Source organism: Phocoena sinus, chromosome 2 (genome assembly GCF_008692025.1).
Source record: "Phocoena sinus isolate mPhoSin1 chromosome 2, mPhoSin1.pri, whole genome shotgun sequence".
NCBI lineage: Eukaryota > Metazoa > Chordata > Mammalia > Artiodactyla > Phocoenidae > Phocoena > Phocoena sinus.
The window spans coordinates 93,342,489-93,365,934 of record NC_045764.1 but is presented as its reverse complement, the minus strand read 5'-3'; the positions used below and the strand labels follow the sequence as shown (position 1 = coordinate 93,365,934).

At 51.6% G+C, this 23,446-nt stretch overlaps 4 protein-coding genes across 11 annotated transcripts in view; 3 read left to right on the top strand and 1 right to left on the bottom strand.

Moving 5' to 3' along the window:
- Positions 1-5,232: 5,232 nt before the first annotated feature.
- GCHFR (GTP cyclohydrolase I feedback regulator) lies at positions 5,233-9,979 on the top strand. Its single transcript, XM_032621209.1, has 3 exons — positions 5,233-6,365; positions 8,129-8,223; positions 9,457-9,979. The coding sequence occupies exons 1-3, from the start codon at positions 6,330-6,332 to the stop codon at positions 9,578-9,580; spliced, it is 255 nt and encodes an 84-aa protein (XP_032477100.1). The 5' UTR covers positions 5,233-6,329; the 3' UTR covers positions 9,581-9,979.
- Positions 9,980-10,138: 159 nt separating this feature from the next.
- DNAJC17 (DnaJ heat shock protein family (Hsp40) member C17) overlaps positions 10,139-23,446 on the bottom strand; it is a 40,333-nt gene continuing 27,025 nt past the window's right edge. The window contains exons 2-11 of one of the 8 annotated variants that reach the window (XM_032621199.1): positions 20,524-20,593; positions 20,167-20,225; positions 19,854-19,941; positions 18,036-18,127; positions 17,700-17,796; positions 16,984-17,099; positions 16,567-16,632; positions 15,952-16,032; positions 15,346-15,456; positions 10,139-10,335 (exon numbers count right to left, since the gene is read on the bottom strand). In XM_032621199.1, the coding sequence (XP_032477090.1) occupies positions 10,213-10,335; positions 15,346-15,456; positions 15,952-16,032; positions 16,567-16,632; positions 16,984-17,099; positions 17,700-17,796; positions 18,036-18,127; positions 19,854-19,941; positions 20,167-20,225; positions 20,524-20,593 (903 nt within the window). In that variant the 3' untranslated portion in view covers positions 10,139-10,212. Of the gene's footprint in view, positions 10,336-15,152; positions 15,518-15,951; positions 16,033-16,566; positions 16,633-16,983; positions 17,100-17,699; positions 17,797-18,035; positions 18,128-19,853; positions 19,942-20,166; positions 20,226-20,523; positions 20,594-23,446 lie in introns of those variants that run through there. The other 7 variants (XM_032621201.1, XR_004348272.1, XM_032621203.1 and 4 more) reach the window with 7 other exon arrangements.
- On the top strand, positions 12,156-13,192 carry C2H15orf62 (chromosome 2 C15orf62 homolog). Its single transcript, XM_032621205.1, has one exon. It carries the CDS (start codon positions 12,632-12,634, stop codon positions 13,157-13,159), a length of 528 nt encoding a protein of 175 aa, XP_032477096.1. The 5' UTR covers positions 12,156-12,631; the 3' UTR covers positions 13,160-13,192.
- On the top strand, positions 20,990-22,461 carry LOC116748397 (syntaxin-12-like). The gene is made up of 2 exons (XM_032621210.1): positions 20,990-21,127; positions 21,263-22,461. Exons 1-2 carry the CDS (start codon positions 21,019-21,021, stop codon positions 21,967-21,969), a joined length of 816 nt encoding a protein of 271 aa, XP_032477101.1. The 5' UTR covers positions 20,990-21,018; the 3' UTR covers positions 21,970-22,461.

Below are 23,446 nucleotides of genomic sequence, written 5' to 3'. Positions count from 1 at the left end.
AGCCCGTGCTCCACAGCAAGAGAAGCCACTGCAGTGAGAAGCCCGTGCACTGCAATGAAGAGTAGCCCTTACTCGCTGCAACTAGAGAAAGCCCGCATGCAGCAACAAAGACCCAATGCAGCCAAAAATAAATAAATAAATAAAATTTTTAAAAAGACCAAATGTGAGACCAGACACCATAAAACTCTTAGAGGAAAACACAGGAAAAACACTCTTTGACAAAAATCACAGCAAAATCTTTTATGACCCACCTCCTAGAGTAATGAAAATAAAAAAAAATAAATAAACAAATGGGACCTAATGAAACTTAAAGGCTTTTGCACAGCAAAGAAACCATAAACAAGACGAATAGACAACCCACAGAATGGGAGAAAATATTTGCAAATGAAGCAAGAGAAAGGATTAATCTCCAAAATATATAATGTAGCTTAATATCAAAAAAACGAACAACCTAATCAAAAAATGGGCAGAAGACCTCAACAGACAGTTCAGCAAAGAAGATATACAGATGGCCAAGAGGCACATGAAAATATGCTCAACAACACTAATTATTAAAGAAATACAAATCAAAACTATAGTGAGGTGTCACCTCACACCAGTCCAAATGGCCATCATCAAAAAATCTACAGACAAGATTCGTGGGCATTGCTTGATGCTCAGGAATTTCAAAAGAATAAGATTAGATGATTGATAACAAGGATTTCTGCAGAAGAGCTATGCAAATAGACCTCTCAGAATGGGCACAGGGGTGGAAGATGAAATCTATCGCATGCAAAGTCTCACCAAAGGTTATTCAGAGCAGAGGAATCTCAATAATCAAATGGACAGAATGGCCCATTCTACAGATGTTGAGAATATCCCTAACCATCTGCTGCTTGTGCAATGGGTTCATGAACAAAGAGAATCTAATGTATAAGATGAAGGTCATTCATGGGCTGAATCACATGGACTTCCCCCAACCAACATGATCTGGTTAATACAACTCCTGAGGGCCCAAACTGCCAACAGCAGAGCCCAATACTGTGTATCTTCCCTAGTACTGCAAACCAGCCAGCTACGTGGAGAAGGATGACTATTTGTGGCTTCCTTCCATCATTGTGAGGCTGCGATACCTACACAGGCATGAACTTTATTCTGAATTTGCATATGATATCCCTGCCTGTCTGCAAATTTACAAATTACTTTAATGCCCAATAATGCACTCCAAAACAATGGCTAAATCTCTTCCTAAAAAAGTGAAACATGGACCGTTGCCTATGGAATTCACTGGCGTATAACACAGAAGCAGCTGCTCTTATAAAATGGACGATAAACTGGACAACTGAAGACCCAATTTAGGAAACAGCAGGGAAATGACTTTTAGAGTTTGGAGTGCTGTCCTACAAAATAATGTTTAAGCTCTGAATCCAAAACAAATTTATATTTTGTTTCTCCCTTACCAGAATACAAGGGTCCTGGAATCACGGGGTGGCATGAGAAAGAAAGGAGGCATGGTCCATTGTATTAATTGACACCAAATCACAGACTGTACCTAATGTCTCTTCTGCTCAGATGATCAGAGACTTGAGATGCACAAGATTTGAGGACACTTGCCAAAGAGATTTTTTTTTTTTTTTTTTTTTTTTTTTTTTTTTTTTTTAAATTTATTTATTTATTTATGGCTATGTTGGGTCTTCGTTTCTGTGCGAGGGCTTTCTCTAGTTGCGGCAAGCGGGGGCCACTCTTCATCGCGGTGCGCGGACCTCTCACTGTTGTGGCCTCTCCCGTTGCGGAGCACAGGCTCCGGACGCGCAGGCTCAGCGGCCATGGCTCACGGGCCCAGCCGCTCGGCGGCATGTGGGATCTTCCCGGACCGGGGCACGAACCCGCGTCCCCTGCATCGGCAGGCGGACTCTCAACCACTGCGCCACCAGGGAAGCCCTGCCAAAGAGATTTGGGGAAGAGATGTGGATAAGATCAACTAAGAAGACACCCAGAGCGTGAGAATATTTGCAGCCCTTGTAAATCTCACCAAAAAGGCCGGAATTGTAGGGAAGGCTCTCTTATGAACTATTCCAAACATAAAATGGTGCCATAAAAATATAATAAAAACCTGTGTTGAGCTTCCCTGGTGGCGCAGTGGTTGAGAGTCCGCCTGCCGATGCAGGGGACACGGGTTCGTGCCCTGGTCCGGGAAGATCCCACACACCGCGGAGTGGCTAGGCCCGTGAGCCATGGCCGCTGAGCCTGCGCATCCGGAGCCTGTGCTCTGCAGTGGGAGAGGCCACAACAGTGAGAGGCCCGCGTACTGCAAAAAAACAAAAAACCTGTGTACCCACTACCCAGATTATGAAATAAAACAGTACCAGTACTGGGGGCTTCCCTGGTGGCGCAGTGATTGAGAGTCCGCCTGCCGATGCAGGGGACACGGGTTCGTGCCCCGGTCCGGGAAGATCCCACATGCCACGGAGCGGCTGGGCCCGTGAGCCATGGTCACTGAGCCTGCGCGTCTGGAGCCTGTGCTCTGCAGTGGGAGAGGCCACAACAGTGAGAGGCCCGTGTACCGCAAAACAAACAAACAAAAAAAACAGTACCAGTACTATTTAAGGTCCCTGGGTAACCTTCCATGATCTCGCCATCCTTACTCTTTATACCCCCTCCTAGATGTAACCACTGCCCTGAATTTTGTTTTTTATGTTCCCATTCATAAGTTTATTACACATGTACATATCAACTAAAAACATGTCAATTTTCATATTTTTTCATTTTATATACACGGGAGCATACTATCTGGATTCTTCAGCAACTTATTTATTTTTTGCTCAAGATTAGGAAAAGCATCCATATTTAATTTTCAATAACGTATAATTGTCTAATGAGTGAGTTTATTATGATTGTGGTTAGCAAATACCTTTTGAGTATTATATAAGTTGTTTCTAAATTTCCTTCTGCTATTATAAATAATTCTGTAATTTTTGTACCTGTATTCTTGTACATTGAGTTTATCTTGAGTTTTCTGTTTAAGCAATTATATTGTTTGAATAAAAAAACTCATTTATGAAAAAAAAACCCTACAAACAATAAATGCTGGAGAGGGTGTGGAGAAAAGGGAATCCTCTTACACTGTTGGTAGGAATATAAATTGTTACAGCCACTGTGGAGGACAGTATGGAGGTTCCTTAAAAAACTAAAAATAGGGGCTTCCCTGGTGGCGCAGTGGTTGAGAGTCTGCCTGCCGATGCAGGGGACACGGGTTCGTGCCCCGGTCTGGGAGGATCCCACGTGCCGCGGAGCGGCTGGGCCCGTGAGCCATGGCCGCTGGGCCTGCGCGTCCGGAGCCTGTCCTCCGCAACGGGAGGGGCCACAGCAGTGAGAGGCCCGCGTAACGCATAAAAAAAAAAAAAAAAAAAAAAAAAAACTAAAAATAGAACTACCATATGACCCAGCAATCCCACTACTGGGCATATACCCTGAGAAAACCATAATTCAAAAAGACACATACACCCCAATGTTCATTGGAGCTCTATTTACAATAGCCAGGACATGGAAGCAACGTAAGTGTCCATTGACAGATGAATGGATAAAGAAGATGTGGTACATATATATAATGGAATACTACTCAGGCATAGAAAGAAATGAAATTGAGTCATTTGTAGAGATGTGGATGGACCTAGAGTCTGTCATACAGAGTGAAGTAAGTCAGAAAGAGAAAAACAAACATATATTAACGCATATATGTGGAATCTAGAAAAATGGTACAGACGCACCTATTCACAGAGCAGGAATAGAAAGGCAGACGTAGAGAACGGACGTGTGGACACGGCGGGTGGGGAAGGGGAGGGTGGGATGAATTGGAAGATTAGGTTTGACATAAATACACTACCATGTGTAAAATAGCTAGCTAGTGGGAACCTGCTGTATAGCAGAGGCAGCTCAGCTCGGTGCTCTGTGATGGTCTACTTGGGTGGGATGTGGGCGGAGGGAGGTCCAAGAGGGAGGGGATGTGTGTATGCATATGGCTGATTCACTTCACTGTGCAGCAGAAACTAACACAACATTGTAAAGCAATTATACTCCAATCAAAAAAAACCCAAAACCCTGCATGTCTGTCTCCACTCCATCCCTTTCCCTTTTCTCAGAGGTAACCACTCCCCTGAATATTACATTTATCATTTCCTTTTCTTTTAAATCTGACCACGCATGTCTTTATCTCCGAACCATATACTGTTTAATTTTGCATGTTTGTGAGCTTTAGGTAAATAGAATTATTCTATATTTTTCCAAGATTTGCTTTTTCATTCAGCATTTTCGTTGCTATAGTTTCCATTGTATGAATCAACCCAAAACTCCACTTTTGTTGGCCATAAAGTCTGTTTCCAGTTTTTTGCTTGTTACAAACAGTGCTATTATGAATATTCTTTTTTTTAATATTCTTGTATGTGTATCCTAATGCGGTCAGTGAGTTCTCCTAGGTTTATCTAGGAGAGGTTTGGTGGGTCACAGTGATGCATGTCTTAAGCTTTACTAGACGATGCCGAATTGTTTTCCAAGGTGATCGTATCAGTCATAACAATCTGCAATCCCAACAGTAATGTTTCAATTGTTAGACATCTTCACCAATACATGATGCTTACACATTTTTATTTTTTGCAAATCTGTAAAGCAGTATCTCACTGGTTTAATATGCATTTCTGGGATTTCTAATGATATTGAACATCATGTTATAAGTTTATTGGCCATCTCCACTCTCTCTTTTGAAAAGTGCCTATTTGAGTCATTTGCCCATGTTTCTTCTATTGATTTATCTTTTTCTCCCTAATTTGTAAGAGTTCTTCATATGTCCTGGGCATTAATCGTTTGTCAGTTTAACAAATCCTTTGTTAATCTTGAACATGTCTTATCTCTCTAGCTAAACTGTTAGTCCTGGAGGTTGAGGATAGGGATAGAGAGTACAGAAAAATAAATTAGACCAGTAGTGATCCTCTAGGATTACAACTTCCTATTTCCCTTATACCTTTCTCCACATGGGTCAAAGTGCTGGAGGCACAGAGCGTACCCTTCAGTGAAGTGAAGAATTTTCAAGAGCCTGGGAGGGAAGGTTACAAGCTGGCTTTCTTTTGCTTTCTTTATCTTTTTCATTTATTTTTTTGCTCCAAGTATTTTATTTTTTTATTGGGGTATAGTTGTTTTACAATGTTGTGTTAGTTTCTACTGTACATTGAAGTTCCCTGTGCTAAATAGCAGGTTCTTGTTAGTTATCTATTTTATACATATTAATGTATGTATGTCAATCCCAGTCTCCCAATTCATCCCACTGTCTTGCTTTCTTTTTAAAGAACCAATCACAGCAAGGCAGATAAAGAATGTTCAGTTGTCAGACTTTGAAACATTCAGATGAAGGCGTGGACGCGTGGAGGTAAACTCGCTGCACTCTCTTTGGTGGCTGGTGCGCAGAAGTTTCTTTTGCCCCCAGGTGTTGCCTTGTGAGCTCTTACACGTGCGCTGAGTCTCTCCAGCTTCGCCGGAAACTCTCTGAACCGACGGCCAGATTCCGTTGGTTTAACTCTCTCCAGGCCTGGCACTCAGCCAAGCGCTCAGTTCCTTTACAGATTTACCTACAGGGCCACAGAAATGCACGGTTCCGCCGCTGTACTAGGAATTACGGTCGGGAAGGCGGGAAAGCGCAGTGCACCCGAGGGATCTCCTGCCTGTCTCCCGCGCGCTGAAGGAATCTCTGGAGAACGTGTCTCGGGGCCGGGAAGTGGGGATCCGCTAAACATTTTAGAGGCCTTCCGCGAGTGGGGTGGGCAGGAGCTTGGGAGGCCTCAGTGGGGTAGCCGTTTGCACCCTGCTCTGCTTCACAGGGGAGGGGGCGGGGACCAGGAGGACTTTGGAATCTGTTACCGAAGGTGTTGCAGTAACAGGGCGCAAAGTCAACACGCGCTTAGGGCGCCACGGCCCGCCGCAGCCGGCAGAGCCCGGCGGGCCACCCCGGCCTCCGGTCCGGGGCTGGGGGAGCGACACCCCGCCCTCCCCCGCGCCCAACACAGATCCCGCCTCGCCTCCGGACGACCCTCGGAAGCGTCGGCGGAAACCAAAGGTCTCAGGGCGCTGCCCTACCGCTGGGGGCGGGTCTCGAATCGCCGAGCTCCGGGGCGTGTCACGGGCGCCAGCTCCTGATTGGCCGGCCGAGGCGGTAACGGGCCAGGAGCTGCTGGATTGGCGCAGCCGGAGGCCAGAGCAGGAGTAACTGGACTCCAGGTGGCCGGTCGCAGTCCCGGAGCCCGAGGGGCTGGCGTCTGCGCCGGGCCCAAAGTCTAGGGAGAGATCCTGACCGGGACGCGCGCACCATGCCCTACCTGCTCATCAGCACCCAGATCCGCATGGTGAGTACCCGCTGGCCAGCCCTGGGAGTTGGCGTTCGGCCCGGGTCAGGGGTGGGGGGGTGCTGCAGACCGCATCTCGGCGCCTCCCTCCCGGGCGACGCCCGCGCGTGGCCGGACCCGGAAGCCGCCCGGAACACGCCCCCCTGGGCGGCCGGGAGGGAGGCTGGGTCTTGGACTTAGCCTGGATCCAGGGACTCAGAGAGCTCTGGCAGCCCGGCGACTCCAGCGCCGCGAAGGGGGCCGGGTGAGTGCGTCCCCACCACCCAGCGAGCTCTGGGCGCCTGTGGCTCCGGTCCTACCTGCCTGCGAGAAGGTCAAGAGCCTTTGGGAGGGACCCAGGAAGTCCTGGTCTCACATGTGCAGCACCCACTGCCCCACACAGAGCCACTCTGCCAGGGAGTGGGGAGTGGGAGTGGACTAACCTGAGGGAGAGAGGTTTGTTAAAGGATGTGCTAAGACGCCAAGACCCCTGTGCCGAGTGGCCCACTAGCTACACCCTTAGGCACTTCCAGGAAGAGCTCTCCTGAGACCTTAGGAAAGGAAGAGAAGAAAGAACCCGAGACAGCCCATGGGGTTAGAGATGGGAGAACACCATTCAACAGTCAGAAACCATGCCCCTTTCCCTGGGCGCAGTTTCCTCTGCAAAAAGAAGGTGCTGGTTGCTCCATGAGTCCCCATTTGGCTTCAGAATAATATGACCGGGTCCCCAACCTGGGTAGCAGGATGCTCCTCTGCCCCTTCCCACTCCCCAGTGCTTGGGTGATCCATCAGAGGGTACACAGCTCCCTTGGGATGCAGGAAATAACAGATGGGCTCACCACTGGGCAGGAGAGGTCTCGGCAGTGCCACAGGGCAGTGGTTTAAGAACCAGTCAGCTGTGCAGTTGTTAAAATGTAGACTCCTGGACCCCTTCCCAGACCTCCAGAAGCACTCTGGAAGCCTGGGGCTTGGGAATTCAGTGCTCCTCAAGCAACTTAAAAAAATAAGTTTCATCGATATATTATACATATCACGACAGAATTCACCAAAGTGTACAATTCAATGGTGATGGGGTTTTTGTTTTTTAGCTTGCTCAGAGTTGTGCATCCATCACCATAGGCAATTTTAGAACATTTCTATCACCTTACAAAGAAACCCTGTACCGATACCCTGTCCCTAGCAGTCACTCATTTCCCCTGGGCCCCTCAGCCCTAGGTAACCACCCGTCTACTTTTCCTTGTAATATGTGGTCTTTGGCCTCTTTCACTTACGTGATGTTTTCAAGGTTCATCCATATTGTAGCACACATCAATACTTGTTCCTTTTTATTGTCAAATAAAATTCCATTGAATGGCTATACCACATTCTATTTATCCACTGATCAGTTGACAAACATTTAGGTTGTTTCCACTTTCTGGTTATTATGAATAACGCTACTGTGAACATTCGTGTGCAAGTTTTTGTGTGGACATGTTCTCATTTCTCTGTTCTCCAGCTTATTCTGATACACAGATGTAGGTGGTGGTGCCTGGCGTGAAGGTGCCAGTAGTTGGGCATTGCCCAGCCCGGCCTAGAGGGTGCAGGGAGGCCCCGCATGGCTCAGCCTGATCACTGATGGACTCCACCCCTTCCCAGCTTGTGTTTAGCGCCCAAGATTCCTTTCCTTTCCCTCCAGTCTTTAACTGAAGCAGGCTCAGAGCCAGCAGGCGGGGGAGGAAGGAGAGGCGAGACAGCTCACCTCTGCCTGGCAGCCAGCCAAGCAGCCGCTGTGACTTACCTTGCAGGAGGTGGGCCCCACCATGGTGGGCGATGAGCACTCTGATCCAGAACTGATGCGGCATCTGGGGGCCTCAAAAAGAAGCGTCCTGGGAAACAATTTGTAAGTAGTAGCATTCCTAAGGATCTTCTCCTTGCCAGCCCCTAGACTTGTCTCTGTTCCTTTTACACAACAGGACAATGCCACTGCCTAGCCTCAGGACCCCTCTGCCTGCATCCTGGGGATCTGTCCTCTGTAGGCTTTCTCTGAGAGCTTTCCCACTGGCCCTCCCTTCACAAGGGAGCCCCTGGACAAAGTCCCAGGACAGAGTCTGGTTCCCTGAGTATAGGACTCTGCAAGTGGACTGCTCCTTGCCCTGCCCTTTCATCTCTAAACTGGATCCCATCAAGGCAAAGACAACCACAGAGAAAGGCTTCTGTCTTGAAGAGATGGCTAAGTAACAAAGCTCAGCCCTAGAAACAGGGAGAAGGGAGCCTGGGTCCTGCTTCCAGTTCAGCTGCTGCCTGGGGACTTAGCCACTTCCCTTGGCATCTTTCACATCAGCCCCAAGTCTAAACAGTGATTCATGCTTCCTTTTCTGCCCTTCACCCCTTCCTGCCGTAGGCAGGGAGAACTCTGGCTACACAGGCTCAAACTCCTGAGAAGGGTCACCAGAGTGCACCCCAGTTAGAAGAAGGGAAAGAGGAGGCAAGCTGGCCGTAGCCCCCTGGTCAGGGTTGGAGGACAGAAGCCAACGCCATCCCTTTGCCATAAGGCTTTTGTCTCTCAGATGCCCAGCCTGGGGCTTCAGCCCTTTATCTACTTGATGGCCCTTCAGAATCAATTAACCCTGAAAGAAGGGAAACCAGGCATTCTCCATCCTAGGCAGTGGCACTCAGAGCCAGGAGCTCTTGGGGGCCAAACTTACTGCTCCACCACTACAGGACAGCCAGGCAGCAAGAGGGCAGAGGCCTGGGGGAGGGTCCCAGGGAGAGCAGGCCGCTCCTGCTGAATGGGCAGTGGCCCAGAGCACATGGAACTGTTGTCAGACTCATGCCGGTTCTACTCTCTGGATGACATCGGGAAAGCTGCTTTACTCCTCTCTTTTCTCACTTATAAAATGGGAACAATAACAGTACCTTCCTTAGGTTGTTGGGAGGAATAAATGAGATGATGCAAAGAGCTTAGTAGATGAGGGGCAGGGAATGTGTACTCAGCCTGGCACCCAGAAGTCACCCAGCAAACGTCAGTCCCTGTTAGGAGTACTCCTGACCAGGCCTAGTCTGCAGCAGATACTAGCTTGGTACGCAGGGCTGTGCTGTGTACTCCCTCACGCCACCCTCCTTCTCTTCGCAGTTGTGAGTACTACGTCAATGACCCTCCTCGAATAGTCCTTGACAAGCTGGAGCGCAGAGGCTTCCGTGTGCTGAGCATGACAGGGGTGGGCCAGACGTTGGTGTGGTGCCTGCACAAGGAGTGACCCTCCCACGCCGAGGAGCTGCAGTCACCCCTTCTCTGGAGTGGTTGCCATGGGCCCCGACCCCAGGACCCTGCCTCACTCACCGCCCTGCCCATTCTTCCCAAGTCGTCATTTTCCTCGGCCCAGCACCACTGGGCAATGAACGGCCTTCTCTGAAACCTGCCTCAGCCAGTGGGGGGGCAGGGCCCCTGGCCCTGGTGCCCCCAGCTGCCCCTCCAGCTTCAGGCCTGGCACGGGCCCTGGAGGAGGCCGTGTTCTGTGGCAGGCTGAGGAGCTGGCAAGAGCCAGGCTGCCCCTGGCAGGGAGCTGGGTGCCCCCGCGGAGCATGGCTCCAGGACTGGGCGTGTGGGTCCTGCGTAGCTAGTCCAAGCAAGTAAAGGGCTGTGATGAGTGGCTGCTCCTCTGCTCTGCTGGCCACTGACTCTCACCGTGTGGAGCGCCTCCCTGGGAGGGAGAGCCAGGCCTGGGTGGAGCCCTCCGAGGCAGAACCCAGAAACCAGGGTCACACTTGGGCAGGCCCACACCCTACACCTATGTATGCAATAGAGGTAGACTCTAAAAAAAAAAAAAAAAAAGTTTATTGGTGACATTTAAGAAAAGGGCTGTGGGATGGGAGGGCTGGAGGCAGGAGGCTACGTGGGCTGCCCAGCCTGGTCCTCCTGCTGCATCTGGGCGATCAGCTGCTGCCTCTCAGCTGCCTGGCGCATACGCATCATGACGAGGCTCTCATAGTCCCTCTCGGACCGCACGGAGCCCTGGGGGGACAGAGGGAGGACACGGAGGCGTCAGGGCAGCGGGGCACAGCCCCACGGATTCCAGACTCGGAGGACAGGGCCTAGGCAGAGCTGCCGCCAAGAGTCAAGGAGGGAGGATGCCCAGGAGGGGAAGGACCCTGGAACATCCTGCAATCCCAACTCTCCCATGTTCCTTCAGAGCAAGCAGGCCTTTGGCCCCAGGCCAGCTTCTCAGCTGGCTCCCCTTCAGCCCATCTCAAGCAGCTGTCACCCCGCCCCACCTCCCCTTTCCCAGGCCCTTCACATCTACAGTCAGCTCAGGTGAATCACTTCCTCATGCTCTAGCCAGGCCCTCATCCCTTCATTTCCTCCACCCCATGGCTTCTGCTTCTCACAAGTTACCAGTGAAGGGGGGTTGTCAGAGGCACAGAAATACACTCCACTCTGCCAGGTGGAGGTGAGAGCACTGACCCCTCCCAGCTGCCCACCCTCCCTGTGGTCTGGCTCCTGCTGAGGATGCACAGGGAGCCCTACCCGACACACAGCCTCACTCAGCCCCACCCTAGAAGGAGAGAGAAACAAGCATGAGGCCAGCTTGCCTCCTAAAAATACACACTAGGGCTCCTGGAGGGCAGGGCCCGTGGCTTTTTCTTTTATGATCTTGCCCGCACAGTGAGGGGGACTGAACGGTGCAATATTTTCATAATCAAAATAATAAATGACCACCTCAGTGGGCCAAGGCTGTGGGGTGGAGAGGCAGCTCTACAGGAGAGCCCTGAGCCGCCAACGCCATGCCCTGATAAGGTCTGCAGTGGCACTTAAATCATTTCCTCCCTCTGTGCAGCTGAAGCTGCATGAAGAAGTATGAAGCCCACCAGAGTTGGCACAGAAGGGAGCCAGGCCAGGGGGGCTGCACAGTAGAGCTGCTGAGGCCTGCTTCGCAGTACCCCAAGCTGATGCACCTTCGTGGAACAGGCCAGGAAAAAAGTTTGGTGGTCAGTGACCCGGGGAATTAGAAGGGAGTGGCTGGGGTTAAGATGCCAGGCCCTGGCCAACTGGTTTGGAGTCAGGGGTGTACAGAACCAGGAAGTGTTACCCAGCCCAGATCCCCCTGCCCTTCCCGACAGCCCCACGCCTCCTCCCAGGCCTCCACAGTTCCTAGGAGAATTGCCCTCCCAGCCAGGCCCACCTCCTAGACTTGACCCAGCCCCTTCCCCAGAGGCAGGACCCCAAATGAGGCCCAGGCAGCCCCACAGGAAGGCAGGACACTGGCTCTCAAATGTCCTTTCCTGCCCTGAGGCTATCTGGGAAAATCCAGGAAGGCTGAGGAAATGGGAGCAGCCAGGCTTGCTGTCAGGCCAAGGGGAGGGCAATTCTCCCCCCGCCCAAGGTAATGCTGCTCTGCTGAGAAAACTTGAAGTCACCCTCGGCACGCCCCGAGCCTGGCCCTGGGAGGAGCCAGCCCTTTATAGGCACTGGGCCGCTCCCCGTTAACACACCCTCTGCCTCCTTCCTTCCCCCCATCCCTGCAGGCTCTGCTAATGAGGGCCAGTCACTCACACCAGTGGCAGGCCTCTTCCTTCCCCAGCAGTCGTTCCACACGCCTGCCTTTCAATTAGCTCCCACCTCCCGGAGCTTCTCACCCCACACCCACGGGGACTGGGGGGCCAGGCCTGCCCGCAAGGGCGCAGGGCGTTGGGCTGTGGAGGAAGAGGTGGCAGCGTGGTGACACACAAAGCAGGGCTGCCCCAGACGGTCCCCAGAGGAATGTTAGGCTCCCTGGTGCCCCGGGGAGTTGCCACTGCCCCAATCCCTGCCTGCGGAAGCTGCAATTACCTCAGAGCACGAGACCAGCCTCCCACCTGACTGAGTCAGCCGAAGACAACAACACGTCTCCACCGCCACACACTGGCACAAACAGCCAAGCCACTCAGTCTGGGAGCCAGCGGCGGAGAGGCCAGCCCCCGCAGGGCCAGGAGCCACCCCGGGTCGCGCAGCAGCTGCCCTCGCTCCGGCTCCACGGAGTGGAGTGCTGTTTCTTCCTCCTGGGGTTTTTCCACTGCCCTATCAAGTAACCAGGCCACTCCTGTCCCTCTGGGAAACTCCCGTCGCCAGGAACGCTCAGCTTTTTCGGCTCTCCTGGACACGCGTACGCAGGTCCCTGCTGAGCAGAAACCCGGAGGCCTCTGCTTCTGCCAGCGAAGGCTGCCTCCCTGATTCTCGCCGTTCACTGCTCCAGCGGGACCAGATGGCCCCCAGCTGCCCTTGAACCGGGCTTCTGAGGTACCAGGCTTGTCTGCTGGCTCCCTGGGGCCCCATGGAGATCTGGCGGAAAGGCTCCTTCCGCAGCGCCTCCTTCTTCAAGCGGCTGAGCCTGCGGCGGCCGCGGAGACTGCGGCGACAGGGCAGCGTGCTCAGCCAGGCCAGCACGGCTGGAGGGGACCACGAGGAGTACAGCAACCGGGAGGTCGTCCGGGAGCTGCGAGGGAGGCCAGATGGCCGGCGCCTGCCACTGTGGGGGGACGAGCAGCCCCGGGCCACCCTGCTGGCCCCGCCCAAACCCCCGCGCCTCTACCGAGAAAGCTCCAGCTGCCCCAACATCCTGGAGTCCCCGTCCACCTACACTGCAACCTACTCTGCCACCCTGCCCTCCGCGCTCTCCCTGGCGGACGCCCTCTACCAATACTCCGACGAGGACCTTTCGGACACGCCCCCCTTCCAGAGGACACCTGCTCCAGACCTCAGCGATCCCTTCTTCTCCTTCAAAATTGACCTAGGGATTTCACTTCTTGAGGAAGTTCTACAGATGCTGAGGGAGCAATTTCCCAGTGAGCCCAGCTTCTGAATGGGGGGAGGGTGGCCAGAGGTGGGTGAAAGAGCCAGAAGCCTGGGGACCCAGAGAAGGAGGGGACAGTCGTGGATTAAGGTAGGGATAGGAATCCAGGTCCCTGCCTTCCCTCTGGGTCCTGAACAGTTCTCTGAGTCACCCCAGAGTGGAGGGACAGAGGTACAGAGGCAAGCTGGAAATGTGAGGGGGCACCTGCTGGCAGGAGCCCTGAAGGCAGCTAGCTAGGCTGGGAAAGGAAGGCCACACCTGCAACCACAGGGACCAGGCAGAGGCCAGCAGAGAGGGAGGGAAGCATAAGGGGTGAGTCCAGGAGCGGAGGACGTGCAGACTGGGCACGACAGATGGGTGCCCTGCACCAGCTCCCTCTGAAGCCACTGTCAACAGAATGAGGTTACAGGACAGGTCTGGGCAAAAGTGGTCCAATCCAGGCTGGAGAGGAAAGTGGGAGACCTAAGGGGAGAGGGATGAAACAGGCATGACCTTGTACAGTATGGTAGCCACTAGCTGCACGTGGCTGTTTAACTGAAATTAAATACAATTAAAAATTCAGCCCTCAGTCACACTAGCCACGTTTCAGGTGCTCGACAGCCACATATGACTAACGGCTACCACACTGGACAGTGCAGAGTGAACGTTAACATCACTGGAGAAAGTTCTACTGGGCAGCACAAGCCTAGACCATGGCCTGGGGCCTGGTCGGGGGAAGGGGGAAGCATATGGGGCCTGCAAGGGAAGGGAGGGGCTGACAGAGTAGGAAGAGTGAGGCAGGTAGAGATACACAGTGTAACTCTGGAAAAGCGCCAAACAAATCACTAGCAGAAAAGGGGGCATGAGAGACTCAAAGTGCCAGTAGAGCTGCCCGGAGCACGAGCACTCCCTGGTGCCCAAGGAGGGAGGCTCTGGGGAACGCCAGGCACAGACAGCTTGCGAAAGGGGGCTCTGGGGATTCCCAGAGTTATTAGTGACGGGACCCTTGGGAAATGCAACAAAAAACAGTGGCAGGTTTCCCTCCTTCCTGCGCCCATGAGAATATGGGAGGGAGCACTGGATCAGGGACAGACACGAAGCTCAGAGCTGTTACAATGAAGAGGCAAGCTGGTCTCCAGAATCCTCACCAGGACTGAGGAACTTTGCTTTGCTCAAAACCTCTGACAACGGGGCTACGACCCCACCCTGAGGCCTGGCCAGAAGACTTGGAGCAGAGCCCAGTTGGCCGCATGAGCTTCTGACACCCCAGGCCTTTCCAGGTGTGGCAGAGGGGGAAGGGAAGCCTGGACACACAGCACCTCCACAACCCAAACCTGTGGCCTCCCCCTTCCCTCCTCTTGTGTGGCTGTGCTGAACTGAAAGCCCCCGTGGGATGGTGATAAAGAGAGCTCTTTGTAACACAGCCTATGGAGTGCCGTCTGGGGCTCTGAAATGCTGGGCCTTAACTGTGGGGAAACAGTCTCTAAAGAAGGATCCCAAGTCAAGCTCAGACCAGGTCCTTTGCCTCCTCTGTCCAGGGTCTGGGACACACTCTAGAGAGCTCCCCATCCTCACGGCCAGGTGAGGGGCGTGGTGGCGGGGTGCCTGAGGCAATGGGAGTGGAGCCCTTGCTGACCCGTAGAGCGGAACATAAGCCTTCGTGGAGCCGTGAGGACTAAGAGTCGGTGTTGGGCGTGTCAGCTCAAGTGCATGCTTTACCACAAGTCGGGCACCAGGCAGCACCTCAGTGTCGGCAGGGTAGCCAGTGTTATTTCTAAAGAGGAGATATTGCCTCTTGACATTAGGTGCCCATCTGGGACAGCCATGGACACACCTGGAAGGAAGCTGGGGAAGGAAGCAGCCACCCTCATCACCGGCCCCTTCCCTGAAGCACCAGGTCATCTCAGCGCCAAATGCTTCACACTGCAACCAAGCGACCCGCAGGCCAGGACAATGCCTTTGGGTGATGATGAGAGACCCCAAAGGGGACCAGAACATGGAAAATAAGGTCTAAGAGGTCTGCATAGGGTGGGCCCCGCTGGCACTCAGAGAGGAAAGGGGATCAGCAAGGAATCACAGTCCTCCTGCTTGGATTGGCGGACCTGCCAATTCCTGATGACTGGGATTTGCGAGGAAAGGGCCCTGAGAAGAGCCCAAACAGGAAGAGGCGCCCCGAAGCCTGAGCAGGCCCAGCTGCGTGAGGCCTGGCTCCTTACCTGGGACAGTCCTGGGTGGTTAGGGCCCATTGTGCTCTGGGGCCGTCCCTCCAACCAGGAAATCTTCAGAGGGTTATCGACTAGGCCCACTTCATTCTGGACAGCCAGCTCCTGTCACATACAGCATCCGGTCCTGGTCCCATCACTCCAGTCGGCTACAAAGTAGCTCTCGCTACCCCCACAGAAAGAACCAGAACCAGCGCTCTCATCCTCCAAGCAAAGCACAGCAAACTTCATACAATGGTGTGCTGAAGCTCTGACCCTCCTTGTGTGCCATGTGAGCTTTCTGACTGGGGAGTGGGGAAAGGGGAGAAGGCAGTGTGAGGGCTCCAACCTGGAGGCATGCTGGCTTCCAGGGGAAGGTGGAGGGTGTGGAGCCAGGCAGCAGGAATTAAAGCCATCCCCGGAATATTCTCCTGTCCATCCCTTCACTCACTGTGCCTCTACTCCTGGGAGCTGGAGGGGCTCTGGGAAATCTTGGCTCTGAGCTGGCCCAGAGATCCCCTGGGAGTGTGGACACCTAAGCTCAGAGGGCCTACAGAACTGGATTCCTCCCCTGGAAAGGCAGGGCTGTCGGTAGCCCCCAAAGCCCCACATAGCACTCACCGCAGCCTTGATGGTTGCAAACTCCACCACGGCGGTGCCTGCCTTCTTACTGGACAGTACCAGGTTGAGCACCTCTCCGTACTGTGAAGATAAGGGGGACCCGGTAAGCGTGGCTCAGCCTTCAGGATGGCCCAGCTCACACCAGAGACAAGCCTGAGCCACCCAGAGGCCACTAGGCCATTTTTAGCCGGGGTATAACCTCTCATTGCTAGGTTCAACCAGAAAGGGGATATCAGAGATGGGAAAGAAAGGTTCCCCCGCCCCTCGGGAATGCAGAGGACAGCAAAGGAGAGCTTGGTAGACGTGGGAATTTAGACCAGCAGAGACGCACAGCTGCCTCAGCAACTGAAGGAGGTTAAGAGGATGGGGCTTTGGTGCCAGACAATAGCCTCCTCTCGCCCCACAAATGCAGCCAAGCCCTTTGCTTCTAAGGATGGCAAGGGAAGGGGCACATGGCAACATGAGTGACTGGAAGGCTGTGGCCTGGGGAGAAGGTCTATGACACAGAAAAAAAGGCAGGTAGAGATGGGAAGGAAGGTTAGGCCTGGAGATCCTGGGGTTTGGGCTGAGGTGGGGCCTGAGATGATGGGTTAGGGGGAAGTCAGCAGGGCAGACCTTTTGAAAAAGCCGCAGGAGGACATCTCTGGAATAGCGGCCTTGTGACTTGCTCTTCCACTTGAGCTGAAAAGATAGCAGTGGGTGTCACCATTAAACACTGACTTCTCAACAGAACCAGACCCTGCACGTGAGCTTTACAGTCTGAGCAGACACCCCCCTTCAAAGTACTGGTAATCTAAGGAGCACCCCCCAAAATGCATTCCCCTTGAAAACAGGCAGGTGGCCTGCTCATCCACAGCTACGCTTCCAGCCCTATAAGATGCTCTCCTTCGAGGGCCTCAGGGAGGGCTGCCCTGCAGCCTTTCACGGCCAGCTCTGAGAGGCCATCCTGATGCCCAGGCAGTGGGAAGATGGAAGGATGGGATGTGGGTAGTGGTGTGGCTCCCAGAGATCCAGCGTCCCCGCCAGAAGCACCTGTGCCCATGGAAGCATCTGTTCTGCTGAGAGGAGATGGTGTGAGGTGGCCCGTAGATCCGCAGGGCTCACCTTTAGCTTGGGGGTTCCTCTGCTTTCAGGATTTTCTGCCATTCCTAGAAAATTTAGGAAAATTAGCAAGGTAGAATATGATGGAATCAGAGGTTCTCTTTCCCAAAGGAGACACAGCCCAGGGCCAAAGGACCTAGAAAAGATCACTCCTGACCAAGGGCAGTATTTGCCCCGCCCTGCTGTGGAGCCTGGTAGGGCAAGTAGAGGCAATCCCACCCCAACCCTGAGGAGCTGTCACCTTGGGACAGCTGCCCAGCTGCCTGCTGAAGGCCATGGTCAGCACTCTGCCAACGAAGGGCTATGAACACCTACGGGGGGCAGAAGGTAGAGGTATAGACCACACAATTCTACTGAAACAAAGTACCCCAGAGCCTTCCCCGCCCCGCCCTGGTGATCTGCTCCAAAATAGAGCCAGCTCTGCTTGGGACTAAGATAAATGGGGCCAGGAGATCGCAGGTAGAGTGAAAATCCAATAGGCCTCAGAGAACTGGTAAGAAGAGACAGGTGGCATGTGTCCAAGTGGGGTGCCCAGGGGGTTCCAGCAAGTGGAAGCTTCCAGAACTTCCCTGAGCAGCCACTGTGGCCACTCTGGGCATCAAGAGCTGCTTCAGAGTGGGAGGCAGGTTTGGGGGATGGACTCTCACCTCTCAACCTCTGTTCCCGTTCCTGGCGTATCTGCTCCTGGATCACCCTCTGCTGCTCCTCCAGCTGCCGGGAACCCTCTTCTCGCAGGCGTTTGATCTGCAGAGTGGGAGTTGGGGAGGGTGACAGTTCTGTGCAGATCCAGTTCCAGGTTGGCTCACCTTGCAAAGGTCCCTGGGACATTCCACCTGCAAGCTAGGCTCAGCAACCTGCAGGTGGGACAGATCACCCAGATCCCACAGAAGAAAGTGGAAATGGCATGCCCTCTCCAGCCACAGCAACCCCTTTGCTCCACCAGCCTCCTCCCCCTCAGATGGCTGCAGTGCCTGGACACTCACCTCTTGCTCTAGTGTCCCGGTGCTCCGGCTCTCCTCCTCCTCCTCCTCGTCGCTGCCGTGGGCCTGGGCCTGCCGCTCCCGGGCCTCCAGGTCTACGAACAAGGGTTGAATGACCCAATGTCTGGTCTAAGCAGTTTCTACATGGCCCCAGCCTACCAGGCTCTGGCTGCTTCCCCAAAGTCTCACACAGCATGAACCTATACAGTAACTCTGGCCCCTCCCTCAATGCCCATGTGCTCCCAAATTAATTTCCATTGAGAAAAGTCCTAACAAGGAAGAGAATAGGATCCAGCTCGGTGGCCAGGGTCTGAAAAAGTTAAAGCAGCTCACGCTGACCAAGCGGGTTCTCCAAACAGTGAACAAGGTGTGGGTGGGTGCTTATGTCAGCAGCCCAGCGCCACGGGTCAGGAATGCCAGTGGATGGAGCTCCTGGCCTCTGTTCCTGTGGTTTGGCACCACAGCCTGACCTGCGACCTTGCCATGGCTTTGATGCTCTTCCCACCACTGAGCTTGAGTTCCCACAGAATCTTCTTTTATTTTTTGGCTGCATTGGGTCTTCATTGCTGCACGCAGGCTTTCTCTAGTTGTGGCGAACAGGGGCTACTCTTCGTTGCAGTGCGCGGGCTTCTCATTGCGGTGGCTTCTCATGTTGCGGAGCACGGGCTCTAGGCGTGTGGGCTTCAGTAGTTGTGGCTTGCGGGCTCTAGAGCGCAGGCTCAGTAGTTGTGACGCACGGGCTTTGTTGCTCCACGGCATGTGCACTAGGGATTGAACCCGTGTCCCCTGCATTGGCAGACGGATTCTTAACCACCGCACCACCAGGGAAGTCTCACAGTGGAATCTTTAACCTCCCCCCTCAACTCACATTTACCAAGCCTCACTGTGGACCCGGCTACAACGGCTCCTACAGGGATGGCAGCCACCATGCAAGGACATCACCCCAGGTCCTGGAGCCTTCCCACCTTCCAAGAGAAACCTGCTTGTGGACCTGTCCCAGGCCAGCTGCTGTGACAAATGCTTCTTTCAGGTCTGGGACACACCACTTTGTTTTCTGTTCACTTTACTTACCTAAACTCTTCAGGTTTGTTTGTTTTTGATGGATGTACTGGGATGGTATATGTACATAATAAATATATGGATGTGAAGCAGGCAAGAGGAAGGGGAGAAAAATCGAGTAAAGCATGCTTGGACCAATCTTATGGGGGTGATGAAAATGTTCTAAAATTGATTTAGAGTCATAGTTGCACCATTTGGTAAATTTACTAAAAATCACTGAATTGTTCACTTGAAATGGATGGACGATATGATATACAAAATATATGTCAATAAAGCTGTTTCTTAAAAGACAAACGCCTGGATCTCTTTGGATTCTTCTGAGAGGATTTCACGGAGTGAAAGCTCTGTGCAGAGCTGGGACGAATGAAAAAGAACCAGGACGGCATGGCCAACAAGAACGCTGACTGTACTCATGCTGTGTGGGTTCAAATCCTGGCTCCAGCAAGTTCTTATCCTTTTGGTGCCTTAGCCTCTTTTGTCTATAAAAAGTGGGTTTCATAACACCCAGCTCCTTGGATAGTTGTAATAATTAAAGGAGGCACTAAAACATCTGTCACAGCGCTTAGCTAATAGCACACCTAGTCACTGTTATCATTCCTATGACTGTCCTTTAGGAGCCACCCCTGAGAACAGGGTTCTGCCCAGAGCCGGGGCCGCCAAGCTCTGAGTTGCTGGAACTGAAGCTGCAGGAGGAAAGGTGGGGGAGCTGCAGGAAAGCGGTCCAGGGAAACTGCAGGCTACCAGCACCACGATGTCACCTACCAAGCTTCACTTTCTTCCTTCTCTCATCAAGTTTCTGGGTCCTCTCTGCTGCCTGCTTTTTGGCTTTCCTGACCTTGTCATATGCAGCCTGGCAGAAGAAAGGAACACAGAGGAGCAGTCAGCCAGGGAACACACACAGAGCCCAGCCACCTCCCCGGCCCTGCCGCTAGCCCTAGAGCCATCAGGAGGCAGTCTGGTGACAGGGTCTCCAGGCTAGGACAGCAAGGACTGTGATGCATGGCCAAGTATAGAGGATGAAGCACACAGTGGTCTATAAATGTGGAGTAATTTAGATAGAGAAGGATGAGCTTACCCTGGCGGCAGCATCGGTCAGTACCTCCAAGGCCTGAGAAAGCTGATGGAAGAGTTCAGCTAAACATAGGGATCAAAAAAGAGAGAGGAGAAAAGTAAAGTTAGACTTGATGATGGTGTACTCCCTCCAGAGAGCACCTCAAAGAAGCCACAGGCTGCTAGAAAAGCAGACATCAGCAGATGATGGACTAGCAAGGAAGGGTGAGTGCATCAGCAATTGACCAGATGCTCCTAACATGCGAAGTGCAGCCTTGGGGCCCAGCGTCCAAAGCCAGGCTGTGTGCGTTGGCCTCCCACGGCACTCACACCACACCCAGGTGGGTTGGCCTCCTTCTCCCCATGCCTAGGAGAGGCTCACCTGCTCTGGGATTATCCGGATTTTTGTCTGGGTGGCAGGAGAGGGCCTTCTGCCTATATGCCTTCTTTATCTGGAAGAGTCAAGATTTGGTTATTTACTCTCTCACCCCAGGACGGAAAGGAAAACATTGTTAAAGTGATAAGGGAAATCCAGGGAGTGCTCTCCATCGCTAAAAGAAAGGCTGCTACACTGAAACCGTCACCTCACAAACACAGAGGAGACCTGCAGTGGGGGCAAAGGCCGTGGAGGGAGCTGACCACTGCCCTGCAGCAGAGGGGCTGGGCCTGCTTCCGCTGAGCACCAGTCTTACCACTGTGGATGTCAGAGGGCTCCTGGAGGGGGGCAGATGTCCCTATAGCCACCCAGAAACAGGCACTCTCACACACTCATGGTGTAATGTAATGTAAACCAGGGCAACCTTTTGCCCTGGAGGGAAATATAGCCATCAAAATTTTAAATGTGGTTGGTCTCGGCTCCTCGTCATGTCCCTTAGATATGTACCGGAACCCGGGGGCCTCGGGAACCCCGCTCCGGGACTTCAACAGCATCATCCAGACGTGCAACGGCAACGTCCAGCAGATCAGCCAAGCCAGAGAAATAACTTGTACATGCTGCTAAGGACTAAGTTGTTCAGTTTCTACTTAGGAGAAGAGTCACTCAGCAATCACCTAGAAGATTTTGCTTAATTATTGTTTCTTAACAGACTTAGAGGCTATTAACACATCTGTGTTTTTGTAAGCTGCTCACATAAAGAATTTGATGAGCCAACTAAGAACTAAGCAAGATTCAAGCAAGCTACAGGAAAATCTGCAACAGTTACAGCACTCTACAAATCAGCTTGCCAAGGAAACAAATGAATTACTGAAGGAATTAGGGTCCTTGCCCCTTCCTTTATCTACTTCAGAACAGCACCAGCAGAAACTTCAGAAGGAACGTCTCATGAATGACTTCTCTGCAGCCTTAAACAATTTCCAGGCTGTGCAGAGAAGGGTATCTGAAAAGGAAAAGGAGAGTATTGCCAGAGCAAGAGCTGGATCTCGTCTTTCTGTGGAGGAGAGGCAAAGAGAGGAGCAACTCGTCTCATGTGACAGCCATGAGGAGTGGAACCAGATGCAGAGCCAGGAGGATGAGGTGGCCATCACTGAACAGGATTTGGAACTTATTAAAGAGAGGGAAACGGCAATTCAGCAGCTGAAGGCTGATATTTTGGATGTCAATCAGATATTTAAAGATTTGGCAATGATGATCCATGACCAAGGTGATCTCGTTGACAGCATAGAAGCCAATGTGGAAAGCTCAGAGGTGCATGTAGAAAGAGCCACTGATCAGTTACAGCGAGCTGCTTACTATCAGAAAAAATCTCGCAAGAAGATCTGTATCCTGGTGCTTGTCCTGTCAGTGATTATTGTAATCTTGGGACTTATTTTGTGGCTAGTTAATAAATGAAGTGATTGCCTCCGAGCCTTCTCCTGCTGAGCTGTTTCCAAGGGCAAGTGCTTGCTGGAGTCTTGCCAGAACAAACTGATCACAAGAAGACAGAATACACCAGAATGTCCTGTAATAATTTAGTTAGAAACTAACTACTAACTAGTCCTTGGAATTAGTGACCTGTGGAGACAGTATTTATCAATTTATGTATACATTTTATTGATGTCTCAAATTAAGAATTAATTTATGTGGATTTTGCTTTCTCTTATATTTTGATTGCCCTTCATCCCAAGTGTTTACTGAAAATTACATTCTAGATATTCTTGTTTTGGTAGGTAACACTATAGTCTTGTAATATTGTCTTTCTATGTACATACAAGATTTACCTTTTTACTAGCAGAGAGATAGAATTACTTTCTGTCACCCAGCATATTGGAGTCTGTCAGAAACTGTGTAATAAGCCAGCAATTTTTATTATTTAATATTTGTTTGAATTTCTAAGAAGCCTGCCCCCTATATGCTTTGAAAGGTTTTGGCAATATATTTAACTAGAGAATTAAAAATTGCACAGGTGATCCAGATTAAATGAGAAGTAACTATTTGAGCTGGTCAGCTGTTGGGGTGTGTGTTAATCTGGGTTTAAGTTTATTATCTGCTAGTGTCATCGACTGCAATTCATCCATATATACACTAAATGATCTTGTTCACTTTTTGAAGAGTTTAATTTAATTAACATTATGATTCTCTGTGGGGTTCCTCTCCCACCTGTCTGTATAGAAGGGGAGAATTAGACAAAGCGTTCTTCTGGAGAGCAAATAGGAATTGTTTGGAATGATTTAATCTTTTGTTGTTGTTGCTCAGTTGTGGTTCTGCATTCCTGGTAAATGATGAATGTTGCCATCAAAAGGCTGCCCCCTACCCTAATAAGGTTTGCTGGGCATTTGATGGCAGGAAGATTTTAAAAGCTAGACTGAAGTTGGTTTAAAATTTAGTCCTGTGAACCTGGCGATAAAGCAAAGGTTCTTTTTTGTAAATAATACTGGTTTGGAATAGTGATGTTAGACTTATCCTAATTTATGAACAAGAGATTAATCTCTCCATGCATAGTTTTAGACAAAACTGTTTCAATAAAAGATTGCTGTCTTGTAACATAAAAAAAAAAATTTTAAATGTACTTTCCCTTTGACTTACTCTGGAATTTGGACTTGTAGAAGCATGCCAAAATAAATATGCAAGGATGTCCACTAAAACATAGTTTATATTAGCCCCAAAGTGGAGCCAACCAAAATCTCCAACAACGGAGACCCATTAAAAAAATTACCATAGACTGAAGTCTGTATGTGCTTTCTAGAAAGATCTTCAAGTCCTCATCACAAGAAAAAAAAATATAACAATGTATGGTAACAAATAGCAAAGCATTATGTTGTACAAAATGTGCCAATTATATACCTCAACTTAAGAAAAAGAAAGAGATATCTTCAAGGTATGGTGCATG

Excerpts from the sequence above, each read along its gene's own strand:
- C2H15orf62 (XM_032621205.1), top strand. The coding sequence starts at position 12,632 with ATGGAGATCTGGCGGAAAGGCTCCTTCCGCAGCGCCTCCTTCTTCAAG.
- GCHFR (XM_032621209.1), top strand. The coding sequence starts at position 6,330 with ATGCCCTACCTGCTCATCAGCACCCAGATCCGCATG. Across the intron at positions 6,366-8,128 it reads TCAGCACCCAGATCCGCATG|GAGGTGGGCCCCACCATGGT; the intron begins GTGAGTACCCGC and ends CTTACCTTGCAG. Across the intron at positions 8,224-9,456 it reads AGCGTCCTGGGAAACAATTT|TTGTGAGTACTACGTCAATG; the intron begins GTAAGTAGTAGC and ends TTCTCTTCGCAG.
- LOC116748397 (XM_032621210.1), top strand. The coding sequence starts at position 21,019 with ATGTACCGGAACCCGGGGGCCTCGGGAACCCCGCTCCGGGACTTCAAC. Across the intron at positions 21,128-21,262 it reads CCAAGCCAGAGAAATAACTT|CTGCTCACATAAAGAATTTG; the intron begins GTACATGCTGCT and ends TGTTTTTGTAAG.